This window comes from Morus notabilis, unplaced genomic scaffold (assembly GCF_000414095.1).
Source record: "Morus notabilis unplaced genomic scaffold, ASM41409v2 Scaffold1372, whole genome shotgun sequence".
In the NCBI taxonomy this organism is placed as follows: domain Eukaryota; kingdom Viridiplantae; phylum Streptophyta; class Magnoliopsida; order Rosales; family Moraceae; genus Morus; species Morus notabilis.
Window position 1 is genome coordinate 88,853 of NW_010361271.1, and position 18,780 is coordinate 107,632.

The 18,780-nt window shown below is 44.4% G+C and overlaps 1 protein-coding gene across 4 annotated transcripts; it reads left to right on the top strand.

Annotated features, from left to right (window-relative positions):
- Positions 1-4,298: 4,298 nt before the first annotated feature.
- On the top strand, positions 4,299-7,586 carry LOC21389445. Of its 4 annotated transcripts, XR_002902301.1 has the most exons (5): positions 4,299-5,251; positions 5,364-5,837; positions 5,967-6,047; positions 6,130-6,207; positions 6,957-7,586. XR_002902301.1 is itself a non-coding variant. In XM_024166191.1 (2 exons), exons 1-2 carry the CDS (start codon positions 6,839-6,841, stop codon positions 7,404-7,406), a joined length of 474 nt encoding a protein of 157 aa, XP_024021959.1. In that variant the 5' UTR covers positions 6,820-6,838; the 3' UTR covers positions 7,407-7,586. The 4 variants fall into 4 exon arrangements, 1 of the variants encoding a protein (XP_024021959.1); XR_002902300.1 differs by having other exon boundaries at positions 4,299-5,837; XR_002902302.1 differs by having other exon boundaries at positions 4,299-5,715.
- Positions 7,587-18,780: the final 11,194 nt, after the last annotated feature.

Below are 18,780 nucleotides of genomic sequence, written 5' to 3' on the forward strand. Positions count from 1 at the left end.
AGAGCAGGCTGGCAGCGCAAGTGCGGGACCCATGCGGGAGAGTTGGACGCGCGCTGAAGCTGCGTGGAGGGAACGCGCCAGCTGAGGCACGGGCGTGCTGGGGACGCGCGCGAGATGGAGTGGGGAAGGCAGGCGAGCTGGGACCCACGGGAAAATCGGCTTGTGGCTTCGGCTCACGCGGCTCTTCTCTCTTTTTGGCTTGTGCGGCTCGGCTTACGCGGCTTACATTGCTTTTTATCTGTAAATAATTAAGCAAAAACTAGACAAATTCCAATTAAAAATATTATGAATAAAAATAATGGATTTGTTTAATTAAAGCTTAAATATTTTAATATTATATAAATCAAAAGCAATATTTATGGTGCATTTTCATGCACTAATCAGGTATCCAAGGGCGACACCTATTGTGGTTCCGGCTCCGAGATAGCGAAGAATTTCTGATGGGGAGCTTCAAGTGAGCATATGGTGTGGGAGAGGAATGTGACCAGTTTATGGAGGAGGCTCCTAAGTGAAACTCAATCTTGGGAGGTGTCAGGCTATGGTTAGGGGGTTTTGATGTTTTGGGAGCTTTGTCGCCACTTCCAATGGGGAGAACGCCTAGAAACTTGTTCTAGAGGGACTCCGCCAGAAGTTATGGAGAATGGAATTCTCCGTCGGTCGCTCTGATAGAACCCAAAACCAGAGAAATCACCAGCTAGGAAGGGAGACTTTTGGTTTGCATTTTTTCTTCTCCCCAGAGAGGCTTGAGCGTAAGTATTTATAGACAAGAAATGTGGTAAAGAGAAGGAAGTTTTCCCTGCAATGATTTTGAACTTTAGCTAAAATCCCTCCAAAAGCCTACGTTGGTAAGGCATTTCCAGTATGATTTAATGAGAGCTTTCATCGATCGTAGGGGAGGGCTTATCAAAAAGATGAATAAGTGGGTTATTGAGCAGCCAATAGGGTTCTGTGGCCATTTTGGGCGAGGTCAGAAAAATGGCAGCCAAGTGGTCAAATTTTTGCCTTCTCTTATTTATGTTTATTCTGTCTTTTATAGTTTTTGGGGAAGAGAGACTTTTGTTGTCTTTGAGGGGAAAGAGGGACATGAAGAGAAAGGAAATGCTGGGGTAACGGGCTATTTTAGTTTATCTTGTCGAATTTTCTCCATAACCCACGTTATCATAATTCCCTCATAGTCTCAAGACCCCCCTAAGTGGGCCAAGGATCTAATTGGGTAGGATAAAATGGGTCCGATCACATTCCTTAGCCAACCAAATCACGGCCCACACAGAAGTCCCCGATGCGTGGCTTGGGTCCACGTACCATACCTTGAGTTGTGTTGTAGGTTTACATTCCTTAGCCAACCAAATCACGGCCCACACAAAAGTCCTCGATGCGTGGCTTGGGTCCACGTACCATACCTTGAGTTGTGTTGTAGGTTTTGCGCCGAATCCATACCGTGCGATTTTTTGGGCATCAACATTAGCCCCCTTGATTGTATGGGCTATGCAGCATAGCGAGATAGGCCCTACAATCAATCTTTAAACCAGGCAACCCGTGTTGTCCGTGTTGGCACAGAGTCACACCAGTAGTTGATACCATTTGCGCACAATAGAATCATTCTTGAGAGAAAGCCATCTAGTGATCAGACCCATTACCATACTGAAGGGCCTGAACCCCTGCCATTAGTTAAAACCCAAAATTTTCTTTTTGTTTGTTTTTTTCCCGAAATAACACTCCTCCCTCAGGCTTCTTCCACTTCACCCACTAATCCTCCACGTGTGAGTAATTTTAAGGCAGAACCTCCTCTCTCATTTTTTTGTTTTGTGTGTTTTTCTTGTTTTTTTTTTTTTTTTTTTTTTTTTTTTTTTTTTTTCCAAAAAAACCAAACATGGAAAAAAAAAAAGCCCCCCCCCTTTTTTTTCCAGAAAAACCAAGCATGGAACAAAAGAAAGCCCCTCCTCCTTATTTTTTTCCTTCATACCGCCTCATCACCATTTTTTCTCACATTAGCACCCTTCACCGATCGGAGGAGAGAAAAGAAAGAGAGAGTGACGATCCCTGTTTGGGACCCAAAAAATCTCCATAACCAGCCCCTTTCTTCTTCAAATTAGAGTCCCTCACTCATTCTCACTTCCCCCAAACCATGACCCCCAATCCCATTCCATCGTGAACAATATCGTGAGGAGTGAGAGAGAGTTAGGGAGACAAAACTTGTTTTGCTTCTTTGGTCATTCATGGAGGAAGCCACCGTCATCGTTCGTGGAGGGGAATTGCCGCTGCCAACTCCCACGAGATTCGGGTAAGCCCTCACCGCCCCCTGTTCTAGGGCTTAGAGAAAAGGAACAAAGATTTTTTTATTCATTACTGATTCGAGTACTGTTTTGTGGCTATTACTTCCCATCGCCGTTCAGCCCCTTTTTTGCCGCTTGTGTTGTTGTTGTTGTTTCTCCCTTGTTGTCACCACCCATCTTGTAAATGGGCCCAAAACTTAAAGAAAGTAGGAGAAACCAAACCGAAAAGGGAAAAGAAACTTTGCCTGGAGAGGAGACTTTAACAAAGAACGAGAACGAGATCATTAATAACGATATGCTTGCTCCATTAGTGTAGAACCAAACTAGTTTTTTTCTTGACCCACTTGGCTTTGCTAAAATTTGCCCTTTAAAAAGCCCCTGTGTTGAGATTCGTAGCCTGCTTGTCCACACTCCATACCCATGTGTCTCCATCGTTGTTGTAGAATTTCTTTTCCTTTCTTTGTTTGGCAGGCATTGCGACATTGTTAGATATCTCTTTGAACTGATGCTCTCACATATGCTTTGTTTTGTTTCTCTTTTCCTTCCGTTCGTTGATGCTTATCCACTGCGTTTTCCCCATTACTTATATGCTTACTTGAGTGTGCACTTTATGGTTGCATTCGATGGTTGAAGCCGTGAGGCTGTTGTGACTCTGTGGCTGTGTGTTACTTACTCATTTTGTCGCCTCAAATATGTTGTCATGGTTGTTTAGTGGTACGGCCACCGTTTCCTTTTTTTTTTTTTTTGCATTGATAATTGTCGTGATAGTCCAAGCACCATTATTATGACCCTCACAAAATTGCGAGTTCTAGTATCCTTTCTAATTCCTCCCGGTGTCATCTTAATACTATGGGCAAGGGATATGCCCTCAATATTGCACCAATTTTGGTTGGTCGCCTGGATTCTAACTTTATCATTCCTGCCCTCACCTACTTGGCTCTTGGTAGAATACATTTCGTATCGCACCCCCCCTTTTTTAGCATGTTCTAAGACTAATCTTTTTGTTGCCATCCTCCCTTTTTTAGGTTCTCAATGGCAACTCGTGCTTTATTGAAGCCAGGATCAGCTTCAAGGTCGTTTCTTCGGGATGCCACTTTCGTGATTAACGATCATCTCCATGAGGCAATGCATGGGCTAGAAGCCGCCGGGGTGCCTATCGACGACAGGCTTTCCCCTGAAGAAAGAAAGAGGATCTTTCAAGATTTAGTCAATTGGGTCCGCCTCTGAAGAGGTGACTTTCTGCCGCCCCGATCACGTTCCTTTGCCCTACGGAAGTTTCGACGAGTTGGACAGATTAGGTGCGCGAGGAGCTTAAAGATAGCGAACTCCGTGAAAGACTCGCTGCGTCGGGCATGCTCCCGTTCTTGATAGCCTCGACAAATTTTCACCTCTACCGAGATGTAGTTAGCTTAAGGCATGTTGTGCGGAGATAGAGTAAATCCTCTTATTCCTTCAAAGCTGGTTCGAGGGAATTTCACCATAACTCTTGCAGACGCGTTACATATTTAATTACCAATAGGGGCTGGCATTGAGATCCCCTCTCTAGCCCTGAGAATCAGGATGATAAATTAATGCTCAGAGTCTTAGAGAAAGCCTTGAAAAAAATGCGAATATAGTAATTCCCATCCTAACCCAGCCAGTTGGACGCGCCTTTTATGGCTCGGTAGAGGACGGCTGGTATATCCATGGTGAGGATCACCACTGGTTCTGTAGGTCAGAGGATATGATAACCTTCCTCCTCAGCAAATTCTTACTACCGGGCCCTTCTCCGGACACCATATTGGGCCACTTTTTCCCTCTGGCGATCGCCATTACCCGGGGGGAGAGACTTCCTCTTGTACCGCTGGTCCTTGGCCAATTTTACAGGTCATTGGACTTGCTTTCAGAGGATGAGGTCAGTGACGCTGGGTACTGCGATATTGAGACATGGCTATCGACCAATACTTCAAGTCTTTTGTGGGAACATTTTAGAGGGTATGCTCCTGAACTGCTTTCACTAGACTTTGTAAGGAGGCGATTCAAAGAATTCGTCCCAATCCCATTATGTTGCCGCTAGTTTATGAAGCAGCCTATCAGGGACCATTCCGTTTTGGACTTTTTAGATAGCGAAAGCAGCTATAGTTCTATTCCTTATGATGACGTTGACGAGCTGTATCCGTCTTTCCTTTTTTGCATCCCACGCAGTACGAGTCCGTGCAATAAAGTGTTGACAATGGATGCTCAAGGGAACCATGACTCCTGCTTGCTCGATTACGTCTTCTCTACCACACCCAGTCAACTTCCCAGCTTCATTAGCGACAAATTAGAGTACGTGTCCTACCAGCCTCACCGGGCCCTTTGTCAATTCGGCGTCGACCATACTGTTCCTAGGGGTGCTACGGAGGATCCGCCCCTTAGTGCTCAGAGCTTCTTAACTACCAGGGGACTTTCCTTGTTAGGGGGCGGCAGTCTAGTCCTGCCAGGCGCGCGCACGGTACCTGGCCACCCACTCCGTGACCTTTTCTGAATACTGGCTCCACATCGTATATCGACTTCTTACCGCAACGGATAGTGGCCCTCGACCTTGGGTACGCCCTCTTCCGAGGCTGGACATCATGCCTGAACGACTCAGGCCTTATACTCATGCATGTGTTAGGATGTACGCGGTCAAGAACAAAGCTCCTTATTAGATCATCGTTGATGGGAAAAAGACACGATTGGTAGGAGAGTTTCCTCCTAGCATGGACCTGGTGGGAGGGAGTGCACGGAGGCCTGCTAATGCGCCAGCCTTTTCTTAGCTGACCAAGGCCCGGTCATGCCTTACCACGAGGGAATATGCCCTTGCAGCCTTGTTACCGAGTCGTAAAAGCTATCGTATTGCTTCAAAGGCCAGGTCCCGGGACACAGGCTTTGGGGCGGCAGGCGACACACTTATGAGAGACGATACCAATGCTTCCTCCTCTGGCCAGACTCTTTCTCCCAAGAGTGCTGCCACGCGGGTATATCTCATTGCATTTTAACATCTCCTTTTCTTTTTTTTTTTGATACTCACGTGAACGCGCACCTGCTTGATTATTCTGGCTTGTCTCTTCTTCCTACTCCTTCTGGCAGAGACCTACTACTGTGGGGGAAGTTCCTGCGGCTAAGGCTGGAAAATCAATAAATGCCCGCTGGTTTAGTAGAATCTCCGTCACCCTCCCTCGTGCTGTTGGTAGGGATAAGCGAAAGCCCTCGGATGCACCTTCTCCCATGGAGCATAATAGGATTTGTCTGATGCCCCCAAAATCCCCATAAAAAACCTTCAACAGTCCTGAAGCTAACCTGTAGGAGTTCGTGTTTCTCAAGAACCGTCGACGCTCTAAGGGACAGCCTTAAGGAAGGGGGCCACGATTCTGAAGAATGTAACGGCAACGCCGTCGTCCTCGATGGGCTGACTCCTCCAGGCAACAAGGTGGCCTCACTGGTATGCGTTCATGCACTCACCTTGCTTTCCTTTTTTTTTATGCTTTTGTATGAAGTGGACTTATTTCGTCACAATTTCGTACTGCTGAGGAATCAATTCCTGTTCTTGCGTTAAGCGAACAGGTGCGTTCTAGCCTTGGCTGTTTTCTTATTATTTCCAGAAAACTTTGAGGTGGCCCCTAAACGTTCTTTTTTCCTTTCCCTTTCCTTTCTTTGTTTTCTTTTCTCCTCTTTTCCTCTTTTTTTTTCCAGGTCCCTCAAGACCAAGCGGGCGATGGAGCAATGAACACCCCTGCCAATCCCTTTCTTGGGGAAAAGCTTCTTGACAGCCAAGTAATCCCTTTTATATTCACTATTTTTTAATGAGTAATCGAAGAATTTTGATAAGTATGAAGCTTAGTGTGCAATGTTGCAGCCCTGAGACGAAGCGAGTGACAAGAGCTCCACTTCCCACACCGTCACTTTTCCCATAGAAGGGGTGTCAGCTGCTAAGGTAATCTATCTTTTCTGCTTTCTGGGTATGGGTTGTCATTAGCCCTATATGAGTGACCCATTAAAGGGCCAGCCGTAACCTTGGAATTACGAGAGAGACGGAACGGCTGTCGCCTGAACAGCCTACCCTTGCGAAAATGAATGATAGGCTGAATTGTTTCCTTCGTCCTTATAGCAACTCCGTTGCACGCTGGGTGCCCCTTTCTGTGGCTATGTTCCTCCTATGCTCCAGGGAATCCCTCTCCCCAATCACTTGACAAAAACCATGGGTTGTCACCGCGGGCCTTATGTGCCTAAGCCATAAGTTGTTTAGCCAGAGAAACCCACTTACTAACGTCTGCGTGCCCCACAGGGCTCAAACCATTTGTTGCGGCTGAAAACCATTACGAGTAAGTTGCAAGTTTTAAGCGCGTGAGGTATTAGTCTTGTTGCGCCCCTTTTTTTTAATAAAAAAAACGTAGACATCTGGCACGAACCATAAATGTGCAAGCCATAAGATTGCTGGTGAAATAACCATTATCGTCCCGATGTGAACTATAAGTCATAATCTATAGGGTATGCTTCTCGCATAATTCAATCCGAGGTATCGGGGTAAATCCATAAGTCTCGAGACGCACCTCGGTCAGAATTCCATGGGTTATCTCTTGTTCTCACGGGTGCCATTTTCCTCTTTGCCTATAGCCACTGTAAGTCATATATATATATATATTTTACTTTCGATTTTTGAAGCTAGCTCGCATTTTTTTGCAGATGGACTGTCGGGGTGAGGTGAGCACCTTGGCTACATCCGGTGCATGCTCCAACTTCTCCTGGCATACTGTGAGCGAGGGCGCTCCATCTGGAGCGTGTTCCTTGTCCCCACGTACCATTCCTGAGGAGAGTTATGTTTTGCCTTATTTCTTTCATGGCGACGACGGTTCTTGCGGAGCAAACACCCGGACAGAAGATCACGCGGCGGGACTCCTAAGTGATCCCATGCCGGCCTTAGCTGATAACCCTTTTGGCGGCGAGGGCCAGTTCTCCTTGCGGTGGGAAGCCGACATAAATACCTTCTTGCGGTCGTTTGATACCGCGGACGCAGTTGTCGAGCCTATGGGGACGACACGAGGGACCTTAACCATACTGGTAGCTTTTGAAGGGGTTCAAGTGTGTGACTCCTCCTGCCCTAGCGGCGGGTCACCAACCTTAAACTACTACTGATAGGCTGAGTTATAGTCTAATCTATCACTAGTTATTAGACTATCGTCTCTTTAATTTACGTTTTTCTACGAGTAAATTTTTTTTTCTTTAACCCTCGGATTTTTAACATGTTCCTAGCATGTTCTTTTGTTATACAACAACTTATCCTTGGTAATACTTTAAGAAATTGGATATGGAACTAGTCCCCGAAACTTATCTTAACTTATTACAGTCTATTGTTTTTTACTAAGACAATGACCGTAACATCTTTTTCTTAAAATTGAAACATATAAACTTGGTTCTATATTACATTACTCTGCAGCGGAATTTAATTTCTAAGCGAGCGTAGTAGAGACCACTCCCGTGTACCCATGACATTTCTGCCAGCCCTGCCTCTGTCGGTCCATCAAGCAAAACCACTATATGGCTGGCTTCTTACCTTTGTTACCTGTACACGAGTAAACTGATGAGCTAACGCTCAGCAAATATAAACATGCACACATCATAAACTAGAAAAGAATTACATTAAAAGTTATGATGCAAATATGCTCGTGTGAAACATGCTTTTTGTCTTTTTGTTCTTACTACTGTGGGCCTGGACCCCTGCTTACTGTCTTGTTACTGTGGGCCTGGGCCCCTGCTTACTGTCTAGTCTAGTCAGAATCTCTACTCTTTGAGATTTCCTCCCTTGGGAGGCCGACGACCCGTCAGTCTCTTTACATTACTGAACTTTGAGTTTTTCATTTCAAAGTGTTAAAAACTTTACTGAATGATATGCAACGTTTCTCTACGTGCACATGCTAACATAAAATGCATAATACTACTTACATACTTTAACTGTGCATAAGGGTAGCCATATGTCGCCCTTCTGCAATCTAGGGTACTGAGCCCTCCAAACACGTATAATCACATATAATCACATAGATTTAGGAACATAAGTAAATTCATAGTTCTAAGTCTAACTACAGCTTACTCGAGTCCAGAGAAACATATATGTCTATACTTACTTATAATTCGTTAGGATTCCCGCTTGCTGGAAGTTCTTTTTCGTTTTCTCGGCTCTCGTGCCAAAACCTGTTTCATAGAAATAGGTATAAATTTCCTATTCCAAATCACAATTCTTCATACTTAGATTCTTAAATCTAATTCCTAACTCGTTTCTGAACATTTTTTCCTCTCTAGGCCGAATCCTTGTTTAAGAGGTAAATTACACATATTTGTGTATCTCGGTTTCTGAATCTTAATCTGTTCATTTCTGAGCTGTAAAACTGTTATTCATTCTCTAGAATCAATTACTAACTCATTACTTACTAACTAACTTTTAGGAAATTTCGGCAGAGTTTCGCCTTATTTTTCTCATTTTCCGAGTTTTTAATAACTCGTTCTACTTCCGATTTCGGTACCTGAAGTCAAGATTCACATTCCTAAACACAGATTCCAACATGAAATTAAACAAAACACATGTTCTTTCTTAATCTAGGTTCACAGATTTTCAATGAAAAAATCCACCAAAACTTCGTTCAATCGTTTTAATACTTATACCGTTAAACTCCTATTACGATGCTCTACAAAACCTCGGTTTTGATTTTTTTTCCTCTACTTTGCCTTACATATGAAGTTTGTAACCAACGTGATTATTCATTAAACTACAAAGGCTCATTTATGTTGAGTACGTAGCCAACATGAGTCACTACGTGAGTCATCAAGCTAATGAGCTTAGGCATATAACTAAGCCAAGTGGTATATCTGCATGTGAGGTATATATCCACCTCACGGTAACTATCATTTTTACTTTTTTTTACACGTACTTAGAGATAATTATATATATATATATATACACTATAACTTGGTTTAACCTGCTTTTGTTCCTTGCCATATCAAAGATATGTGCTAGCAAATGAATGGGCTCTATACTCCTCAAATTTTTCTTGTCGATACCTAACTTTTCGTTTCTCAAAACGAGTCTCTTTCGGGTATTAATAATTTCACAACCAGTACGGGTTCTATACTGCTTTTCTAGACTGTCGAGTACCTTGGGTCAAACTTTTCATGTTCAACCCAATTCTCTTGGGTATCTCTTTAGTTAATTTCTCTTTTCTGAAAGCTTCGTTTTAATTGATTCAGAATTGTCCAAAACGCGTACCCTCGCGGTACTCATTTTTTTAGCAGTTTTCCGCTTTAACTAACTCGAGAAAATTCTGTTTTAGGAACTTTTACTATTTTCCTTATTTCTTCTACTCTTTTTCTAGCTGATCATTTGGTCACTAACCGAATATTTTAATTTTTCATAACTAAAATGTACCCGTTAAAATTTCTAACTTTTAACTGATATTTCACTATTCATAACTGATATTTACAAATTTTCTTTATAAACATATTTGTATTATAATTTTACATATTTCAGAAAATTTTACCCCGTACATAAAGTTCCTACATAATATTTTCTTGATTACATCAAAATTCTACTACTTATTATTGCGGAAAGGATTTCGGTCAAATATCGGACTATTCGGATTAGACCTAAAATTTTCTCGGTTATTACAAAGTGCCTTCAGAGGTAGTCCCCTTCCTACAAATTACATTTACTTACACTTCGGATTTTGTCCCTCTGAACTGCCTATCTCGATTTGTCAAACCGGGCTTGTTATCTGGTTTGGACTTTGTCTTGCTCGAGCTCCATCGCGCCTCCATTGATGAAGTTGGTATATCATCGTTGTTGGTATGGAGGGACATATGTTGAGAAGCCGAGAGGCTTGGCTACCGAGTCTCTCCTCTGTTGGGACGGATTAGAAAGATTGCTTGCGTCTTGTTTGGGAAGCATTGTAAGTTTGTTAGAACGGCCACCTTAGACACCCAAATAGCTGAGTTGGAGGGTAAGCTAGCTGCCTTGAGAAAGCAAAAGGCTGATCTTTGTGTGGGTTTACCTACGGAACGGAAGGCCGACATTGCGGAGATTCAAGTGCTCAAACACCTTGACGATGGCCTGTTTACTTAGTAATACCCAGGTTACCGTATCGCCATGGTGAGCTCGCCTCTCCTCCTTTTTTTTTATTGCTGTATTGCTGCATGTGTATTCATCCTTACTCTATTTTTTTTACTTGCTACGGTAGCAGTCTCCTTTTTTGATAGCTGTCTTCTTTTTGGTAGCTTGTGCTTTGGAATTGACTCTTGTACCTTGTTGTGATTTTCTTTTTCGCCAAGATTTTTTCTTGTCCTATGAGGTCATCTTTTTTTTGCTTTCTGAGGGCATTCTAAGCTTGTTTCTCTTGGCTACTTTGTACTCAGCGTATGCCTTTTTTGGCGAACAGGTTGTCGCTCTGGGCAGGGGGCAGGGTTGCTATTTTGTAAGGTTGCTGCCGGATTTCCTTGGATGGCTTGATTTTGGAGAGCTTGGTCACGTTTGAAACCTGTTTTTGGATGCTCCCCCCTTTTTTTTACGCCAGGGTATGGAGGCTTGTACATGTAATGCCTTATTTTCCTTGTAAAAATTTTCTTTGAATCTACTGATTGTGAACGTGACAATATTGTTCCATTTGGACTACTCAAAGGAATGTATACATACGCGTTTCCCCTACTTCTCTTTTTGACGCTCAAATAGAAATATGATCAAGTTTGACCCTAAATTATTACATGTATATGTGTTTTGAGTAGTGGACAGGCAATTTGAGAAACATGGATACTTTTCATTCATAGTGAATTGGTAACAAGGCTTATAGGCATGCTACTTTCTTTTACAACCGCCCCTATTCCTAAAAGAACATAGTGAATTAGGTGGTCTTAATCGAAATCATTTGTTAAGTAGTAGCCATAACCTTGCTCTTAATGGCACGCATGCCTTCTTCTGAGTACTTATGGTAACACTTGTTTTCAAAAGACATGCTCTTTTGCGACGGACGTAGCTTGCTCAGTAGTAATAACGCTTCAGCCATTTTCTATTAATAGTTTCGACATTGTTTTCACCAGACACATTAACCAGCCTATAGTAACTGCCGATGTATGCTTCTCTTACCACATACGGCCCCTCCCAGTTTGGGGAGAATTTGGATGGCCCTGAGACTTGTCTTCAGACGTGGTCAGTCACTTTTAACACTAATTCCCCTAGCTTGAAGGCTCTTGCAATCACAACCTTCCCGTAGGCTTCTTCCTTTTTCGCTGGTACACGGCTGCCCTTTGTCGCTCAATCTCTCTTCTTTCGTCCGTCGCTTCTAAGTCCAGTATTCTCTCATTCCCGCAAGAGTTTGCATCCCATTCCAAGTCATTAACCATAGCGACTCGAACGGTCGGCACTTCTACTTCCGCGGGAGAAATCGCTTCCGCGCTGTAGACGAGGGAGTAAGGAGAGAAATCAGCAGCTGATCGGGGCGAGGTTCGATAGGCCCACAAGGCATCTGGTAGATGCACACTCTAGCCCTCAGTGTATTCACGAACGATTTAATTCTGTATCCGTAAAGGGTCGCTTCGACGGCGCTATTCACAAAAGGGGTCCCATTATCGCTTATGATTTTGTATGGTATGCCAAACCTACAAACCAAATGTTCTCGGATAAAATTTGAAACAGCAGCACCTATTGCTCTTCTTAATGGCACAACTTTGACCCACTTGGTGAAATACTCTATAGCGCTAAGAATCCATATATACTCTCCTGACGCGGGATGGATAGGACCGATCAAATCGAGCCCCTAAGTATGGAACGGCTAGGGCATCCTCATGTTTTGGAAGGACGTTTGAGGCTTATGGTGGAGATTTTCAAATAGTTGACAGGTGTGGCAGCTACGGACGTAATTCGATGCATCTTTTGCCAGTAGTATCCCATGCCCAAGAGTTGTCGGTAGAGCTTCTTTTTTCCTTGGTGCTCTCCGCATTCTCCTGCATGTATTTCTTCTAGCGCCTTTTAGGCCTCAGTGTCGCTAAGGCATCTTAAAGGCTCCCCGTTGAAGCCCTTCTGAAATAAGATGTTCCCTTCACTAAAGTATCTCAGAGCTAGTCTTCTTAATTTATAAGCCTCTCTTGAGCCCGTGTGGAGGATTCCATTCTGCATATACTCAAGGTAGGGGATTCTCCAATCCTTGGTTAGGTGGGCCGTGAGAGCTTCGTCTGTCGCTCGCGCTAGTTGACACTTTGAGCCAGCGGCCTATAAGGCGTTTGTCTATTCTCTCATTTTTTGCCAGAAGTAGCCTCTTTGTTGCAACCTGCGGTAGAGACTTATGACGGTATGAATCCTACATATTTCTTTATGGACTTCCTCCATTCATCGTCGAGCCTCTTTTTCCCCATGCACCTGGCAAGAACCCCGCCTGGGAGTCTTTTGTACAAATCCCCAGCAAGGAGGACATATTCGTTCAACTCCTTAAAACCCCCATCGGGTGCTGTGAGTGTATCCCTTATCGTCGTCCACCAATCTATTTCGGGTGATTCTACATCTTCCCTTTTCATGTGTTCTTCGAATACTCAGATGATGGAAGCATCCTTTTTCAAAATGGCCATACTTGTTGCTTCCCCACTAAAACAGAGTCTCGAGCCTAACGTTACCAGCGCGTCGGTGTAGCGGTTCCCTGATTCGGGTGTGTGTTCGATGACGACTTGCTTGAACTTTTTGACCATTCTTTGGGCCATAGTTCGATAATGAGTAAGTGCTGGTTCCTTGACAGCAATGTCCCCGTTCATTTGCTTTACCACCAAATTGGAGTCTCCTATGACTTTGAGCTTTTTGATCCCCATGTTTCTAGTAGTGGCCATTCCTGTCAAAAATGCTTCATATTCTGCAATGTTGTTGGTACACGGGAATGTCATTTAGTGAGACAAAGTGGTAGCGTGCCTGCAAGGACTTATTAACACAATTCCCATTCCTCCAACGGTGGTTGTGGCCGACCCGTCAAATCTTAAGGTCCAGACTCCCTCGACTTCATCGGTAGCAGTACAACACCGGTTCTCGGGCAAGTCTCTGCGTATCTCCTGCTCTTCACTTCAACTCACGTCCCCACCAAACTGAGTCATCAGATTTATCACGGCTTGACTCTTGATCGCTGTTAGGGTTGTGTATGTTATGTCAAACTCGGATAGCTGCAGTAGCTATCCCGCCAGTCATCCGGAAAGTACTGGCCGCGTCAAGAGGTACTTTAAGGGGTCTGATTTCACCATCAAATGTAGCATTTGAGACAAGAAATAGTGCCACAATCTTTGCGAGGCGTAAACCAAGGCAAGATAATTCCTTTCTAATTCAGGGTACTTAAGCTCCGTGCTGCTTAATTGGTGACTGACGTAGTAAACGGGCTGTTCAATGTCGTTTTCCCTTTTGTGCCAAAAGCGCTCCTATTGCTAAGGTGGTAGAGGCAAGATATATTCAGAGTGGCTTCTCTGGGCTTGGTGCAACTACCATTGGTAAGTTGGTAATCGAGCGTTGGATTTTTTTGAATTTCCGTTGATGTTCCCCCGTCCATTTAAACATAAGGTTCTTCTTCAAAAACAGCTTGAACATGGCCACTTGTGTAGTGAGCCCTGGGATGAACCGCCGAATGTAGGATAACTCCCCGAGAAAACTTTTTAACTCTTTTGCAGTCGTCAGGGGCGTTACTGCTATGATCCCTCGTACATTGGATGGGTTAATGTCTATACCTATTAGATGGACCATGAAACTTAGAAACTTCCCGACGGACATGCCAAAAGCGCATTTCTTCGGATTCATTTTGAGATTATACTGCCGGCATCTATCAAAGACTTTTGCTAAAATGTTCCAATGGCCTTCTTTTGTTTTTGACTTCATGACCAGGTCGTCGACATAATCTTCTACCTCTTTTCCCATCATGTCATGGAATACAACCGTCATTGCTCTTTGGTATGTAGCACTGGTATTTTTGAGTCCGAATGGCATAACGGTATAGTAAAAATTACCAAAGGGTGTTCAGAAGGCAATTTTTTCGGCATCCCTTGCGGCCATCTTGATTTTATTATATCCACTGTACTCGTCCATGAAAGAGAGCATTCCTTGTCCAGCCGTGGAGTATACAAGGATGTCCATGTTTGGGAGGGGGAACTCATCTTTCGGGCACGCTCGATTGAGGTCCTAAAAATCCACGCAAATATGCACTTGCCCATTCTTCATTTTTACTGGGACAATATTGGCTAGCTATGTAGGGTGTTTAATTGGCTTGATGAACCCGGCCTCAATCAGTTTTTCTACTTCCTTCTTAATTTGCATCTCTATTTTTGAATGCATATTACGTCGTTGTTGTTTCACTGGTTTCACATCAGATTGAGTATTCAGGGTATGACAGATCATGTTTGGGTTCAACCTAGGCATTTCTTCATAACTCCATAAAAACACGTCGACATTTTGCTTCAATAGGTCGATTAAGCGATGTTTCTCCTCCGAGGATAACTCGGTGCTTATTGAAACTGGCTTTTGAACGTTTGGATCGCTGCTCAAATTTATCTCCTCCAGGGGTTCTATGACTGCGTCAGATCTGTCTTGCATTTGCTTTGGCGCGGGTGCCGGCTGTTTCTTGGGCTCAATTCTGCCAGGTGCTACTTTCTCCATACAGGAACACGATTCCTTATCCCGGACCTGGGACGTTCTCACGCCCGATGGTTAGGCTCCCCAAACCGTCACAATCGGTAGGCGGTCCGTCCATCAGGTAGAGTGACTTTTATGCACTGAGTGTTTGCCTCCTTCTTATTTCTTTTCTTTTCAAGAACATTGCGGAGATCGCTATCACTTAATTCCCTTATTTCCTCCCAATGAGCCATCGATGTGTTGGTTGGTTTGGAGACATCATTCTCCCATCGGTTGGCAAAATCGTCGTAAAATTCAGTGTCAGCGTAATGGGTCTCCGTTTGATCGAAAGGAGTTTGGTTGGCCAGGATGCAAATAACCTTGGTTCCTAACCGACCTTTTATGCACTGATGGTAAGTAGAGCAAATTAATTTATGTTTGTTTAACCACGGCCTCCCGAGTAAAATGTGATAGCTCACGTCGACATCCAAGACATAAAATCTGGTTTGCGAGCATATGGGCTCGGCCTTGAGATCGAGTTGGATGTAGCCAATGGACATTTCGGTGGAATTCCTAAATCCCACGATTTGCCCCTCCACTTTCGTAATTCTCTTGCAAGGTATTCCTGCAGCCGTAAGGGTGGCCAGGGGAATAACATCCACGGAAGACCCTATATCTACCAGGACGCGACGGACGTGTACGTCGTTAATTTGGACTTCTAGGTACATCGGTCGCTTGTGGTCAGGATTGGCGACTTCCATGTCTTCGTCGGTAAAGGTCACTGAATTTGTGCTTTCTAAGAATGTGCGACTCGCCTGAGCCTTACTGGCGTAACACTAAGGTCCGTGATCTCCCTAGATCTTCATTAGAGCCTCTGTTGCTATTAAGCCGGCTTGAGGTCCGTATCCGAGCTGATTGAATATGGATTTGAATTTTGAGCTCCGATGGAGTGCCCGCGCGATCGTTGACCGCTGTGTATTCCCTTCATTGCTTCCGTTATCAGCTTCCCCAGGACATATTATTACTATGACAGTGTGTCGAGTCTTTGATGAACCCCCAGATGAGGAGATATCAGATGAGTCTTCTTCCATCAACCTGTTCACCTCAGAAGGGCTCATGAGTTCGTTCATGCTGTCCAAACTACTCTCAGAGTAATATAGTGATTTCTGAAATTGGGATGCTCCATCCGATGGATTATCACTCAGCCTCAGAAACATCCCAAAGTTAGTTTTGTGTTCGTCGAGGCTGAGGGTATCTGTGGGTTCTCTTTCCTCCTCAAACCTCTGAATGAGAGGCCCATGCCACACTCTTCTTGTGTTTATTCCACCCGCAGCTCTTTTAGAAGCCTTATGCGAGCTTTTCTCTTTCGGCACTTCCTCAGCCGGGCGCACATTCTTTAGCCCCCTGTTCCCTGTCGCATCTTCTTGCCATTGCATTAAGTGCGTAAGTCTTTCCGGTGTGCTCACCATTCTATGATGATTGACATCTCTTTGTTGCGTGTCCAGGGGTGTTTCTTCGAACTACCCTACTCGTGCGAAGATTATGGCTGGCTTTGGGGGCATGACATAGGAACGTCCCGTATCGGGCGTGGCCACTTCTGAACAGCTTGTATCTATACTGGAATGCTTTGTAATATTCTGATGGTTAGTATTAGTTGACCTTGTGTCAGATGAGTCTGCGTCCGGCGCTCTTGTGCTAGGGCCATGGCTTCCAGGGGTTGAATTGGAAGTTAGCACATTTGACCGTCCTTTGTTAGGGAAGCATATCACAGCTACCATCTCCCTCCCTGGTATTTTCTTCTTGCTCACTTGCCTTTCGTCGGCAGGCATATGTGAAGATACTTCAGATGAGTTGTTTGAATCACTATCTGTCATCAACGAGATGGCAAATTTTGTTGTTTCTGACTCCGTCAAATTCACGTAAGTCGCGTCTGGCTGCATCCCCCTTTTAACTAAGCGAAGTTCCCTTGTGAAAAGCTCGGTCCGTAGCTTCTTCACGGTGAGGCTACCAGGAGGCTCGAGTATGGTTCTTGTCAACCTATCGAATGCGCGTTCAAAGACTAACCTTTGCTCCTCTTATCTTGCAGGCATGTTCCCCTTGTCCTTCGTCTTCTCAGCCTCTCGGTAATGTCCCAGAAGCTCTTGCGTCCTTAGAATGTGCATACCACTATTGGACGGTGGGATTTTCGTGCCGAACATACTACCTTATTTTGGATTGAATTTTAGAGTTTCAGTCACCATTAAAACCTCTTTTCAATCCCCCCTCTTCTCGTTCAAAGTTGTCTCCCCAATCGCTTGATGCTGGGAGAGGTACGCCGTAATGCTCCGGCTGGCTGTAAGTGCACTAAAAGGCCTATTCATTACTCCTTGACATCTCCCATATCCTTTCAAGCGACTTCAGATCTGTCCGCCACACTCGTATTTCATCATTTGGATCCCTCATCCCTTCATTCTTTTTCAAGCAGAATACCATGGCGCTAGTTTCTTTGACTTGGTGGCAAGGTAGTGGGTCTAAGTCAATTGTCTGCTTCTTAGATGAAAGCTCAAGGGTGCCGTTATTGATTTTGACATGAAAAATCTTTCAAAGGATTTGACATTCCGTCGTGAGGTGATGGATGTATTGGTGAAGCCGGCAGTACCTCGGGTGTTTTTTATCGTCCATCGTTGGCTGCTTTCGCGGTGTAAAAAGGCAGACTACCCCATCTTGGATCCATTGGTCGAGGATAGCATGGAATTCTTCATCAGTGTAAGGAACGAGTGGTTGCTTCGATCTTTCTTTGTTTCTCTCTCTCCTCTATCGAGGATAATCCCGTGGTGGTCTATCCGATATGGCCAACGAGTGTTGTACTTTTCTTTTCTCTTTCAAGCTACGAGATCCCGACGTGATTTTTATTGACGAATAAGTTCTTCTGGCGGCTTCGAGCAGTTTAGAGAATTGCTTAATCCTGACATTTTCCAAATACATTCTATACTCTGGGATAATATTGTTGATACATATTTCAACCAAATCCTCTGCGCCATTGCCGTCGTAGCAATCCAATGCGAGGTCTCGGAAGCGACGGGCGTAGTCCACAAGGTGTTCCCCCTATTTGTGCCAAGTGTTACTCAGCGTGATGGTCGTGATCCTTTCTTCGTTCTGGAAATATTCTGACAGAACTAGCTCGCCATTTCTTCCCATGATCGAACAGACCCCGGAGCCAGGGTCGTGTACCAAGTATAGGCCCGATCAGTGAGCGATTTTAAAAACTCTCAGAGCCTCAAATCTTTATCACTTGAGTATTGTCCCAGCATGTCTAATAAGCAGCTGATATGTTCTTTGGGATTCCCTTTTCGACCGTTGAGAAGAGAGAAACTCAGAGTTTCATATCCCTTGGGATACGGCTTGCGACACACCTCGGGAGAATAAGGAGGTCTCGGAACGATATTCAAGTCTTCAGGATGGGTGTTGTAGAAGTGCTTCTCAAGAAGGGAGACCACATCTGTGTGAGTTAGAAGGTCTTCCTTTACTTCCGTTGGCGTTTGAATCCTTGGTTCCTCAAAAACCAAGGCTTCTTGCTGTGCAGCTTTGGCCGTTAGTGTGGGTGGAGCATTCTGTCGAGCAAGAGCATTCCTCAACTCAACCACTTCGTGCATAAGGGTATCTTGGGTTCGAGGCATCTCACGGATTATTTTCGTGAGGCCAGAGTCGAAGCTTCAGCTCCATCGGAGGCACCGACTTCGTGATTTGAGATAGACATCTCCGTCCCCTGTGAATCCCCATCAAGTGTAGTCTTCATCTTTTTACTTTTGGTGGGAGCCATTTGGGAACCCTAGTTTAGCTTCCCCAGTGAAGTCGCAAAATGTTGGGGCTCTTTTGGCGTAGGCCTGTCCACGTGGAAGGTAGAGGACTCATGGCCCCTTTTGGTTT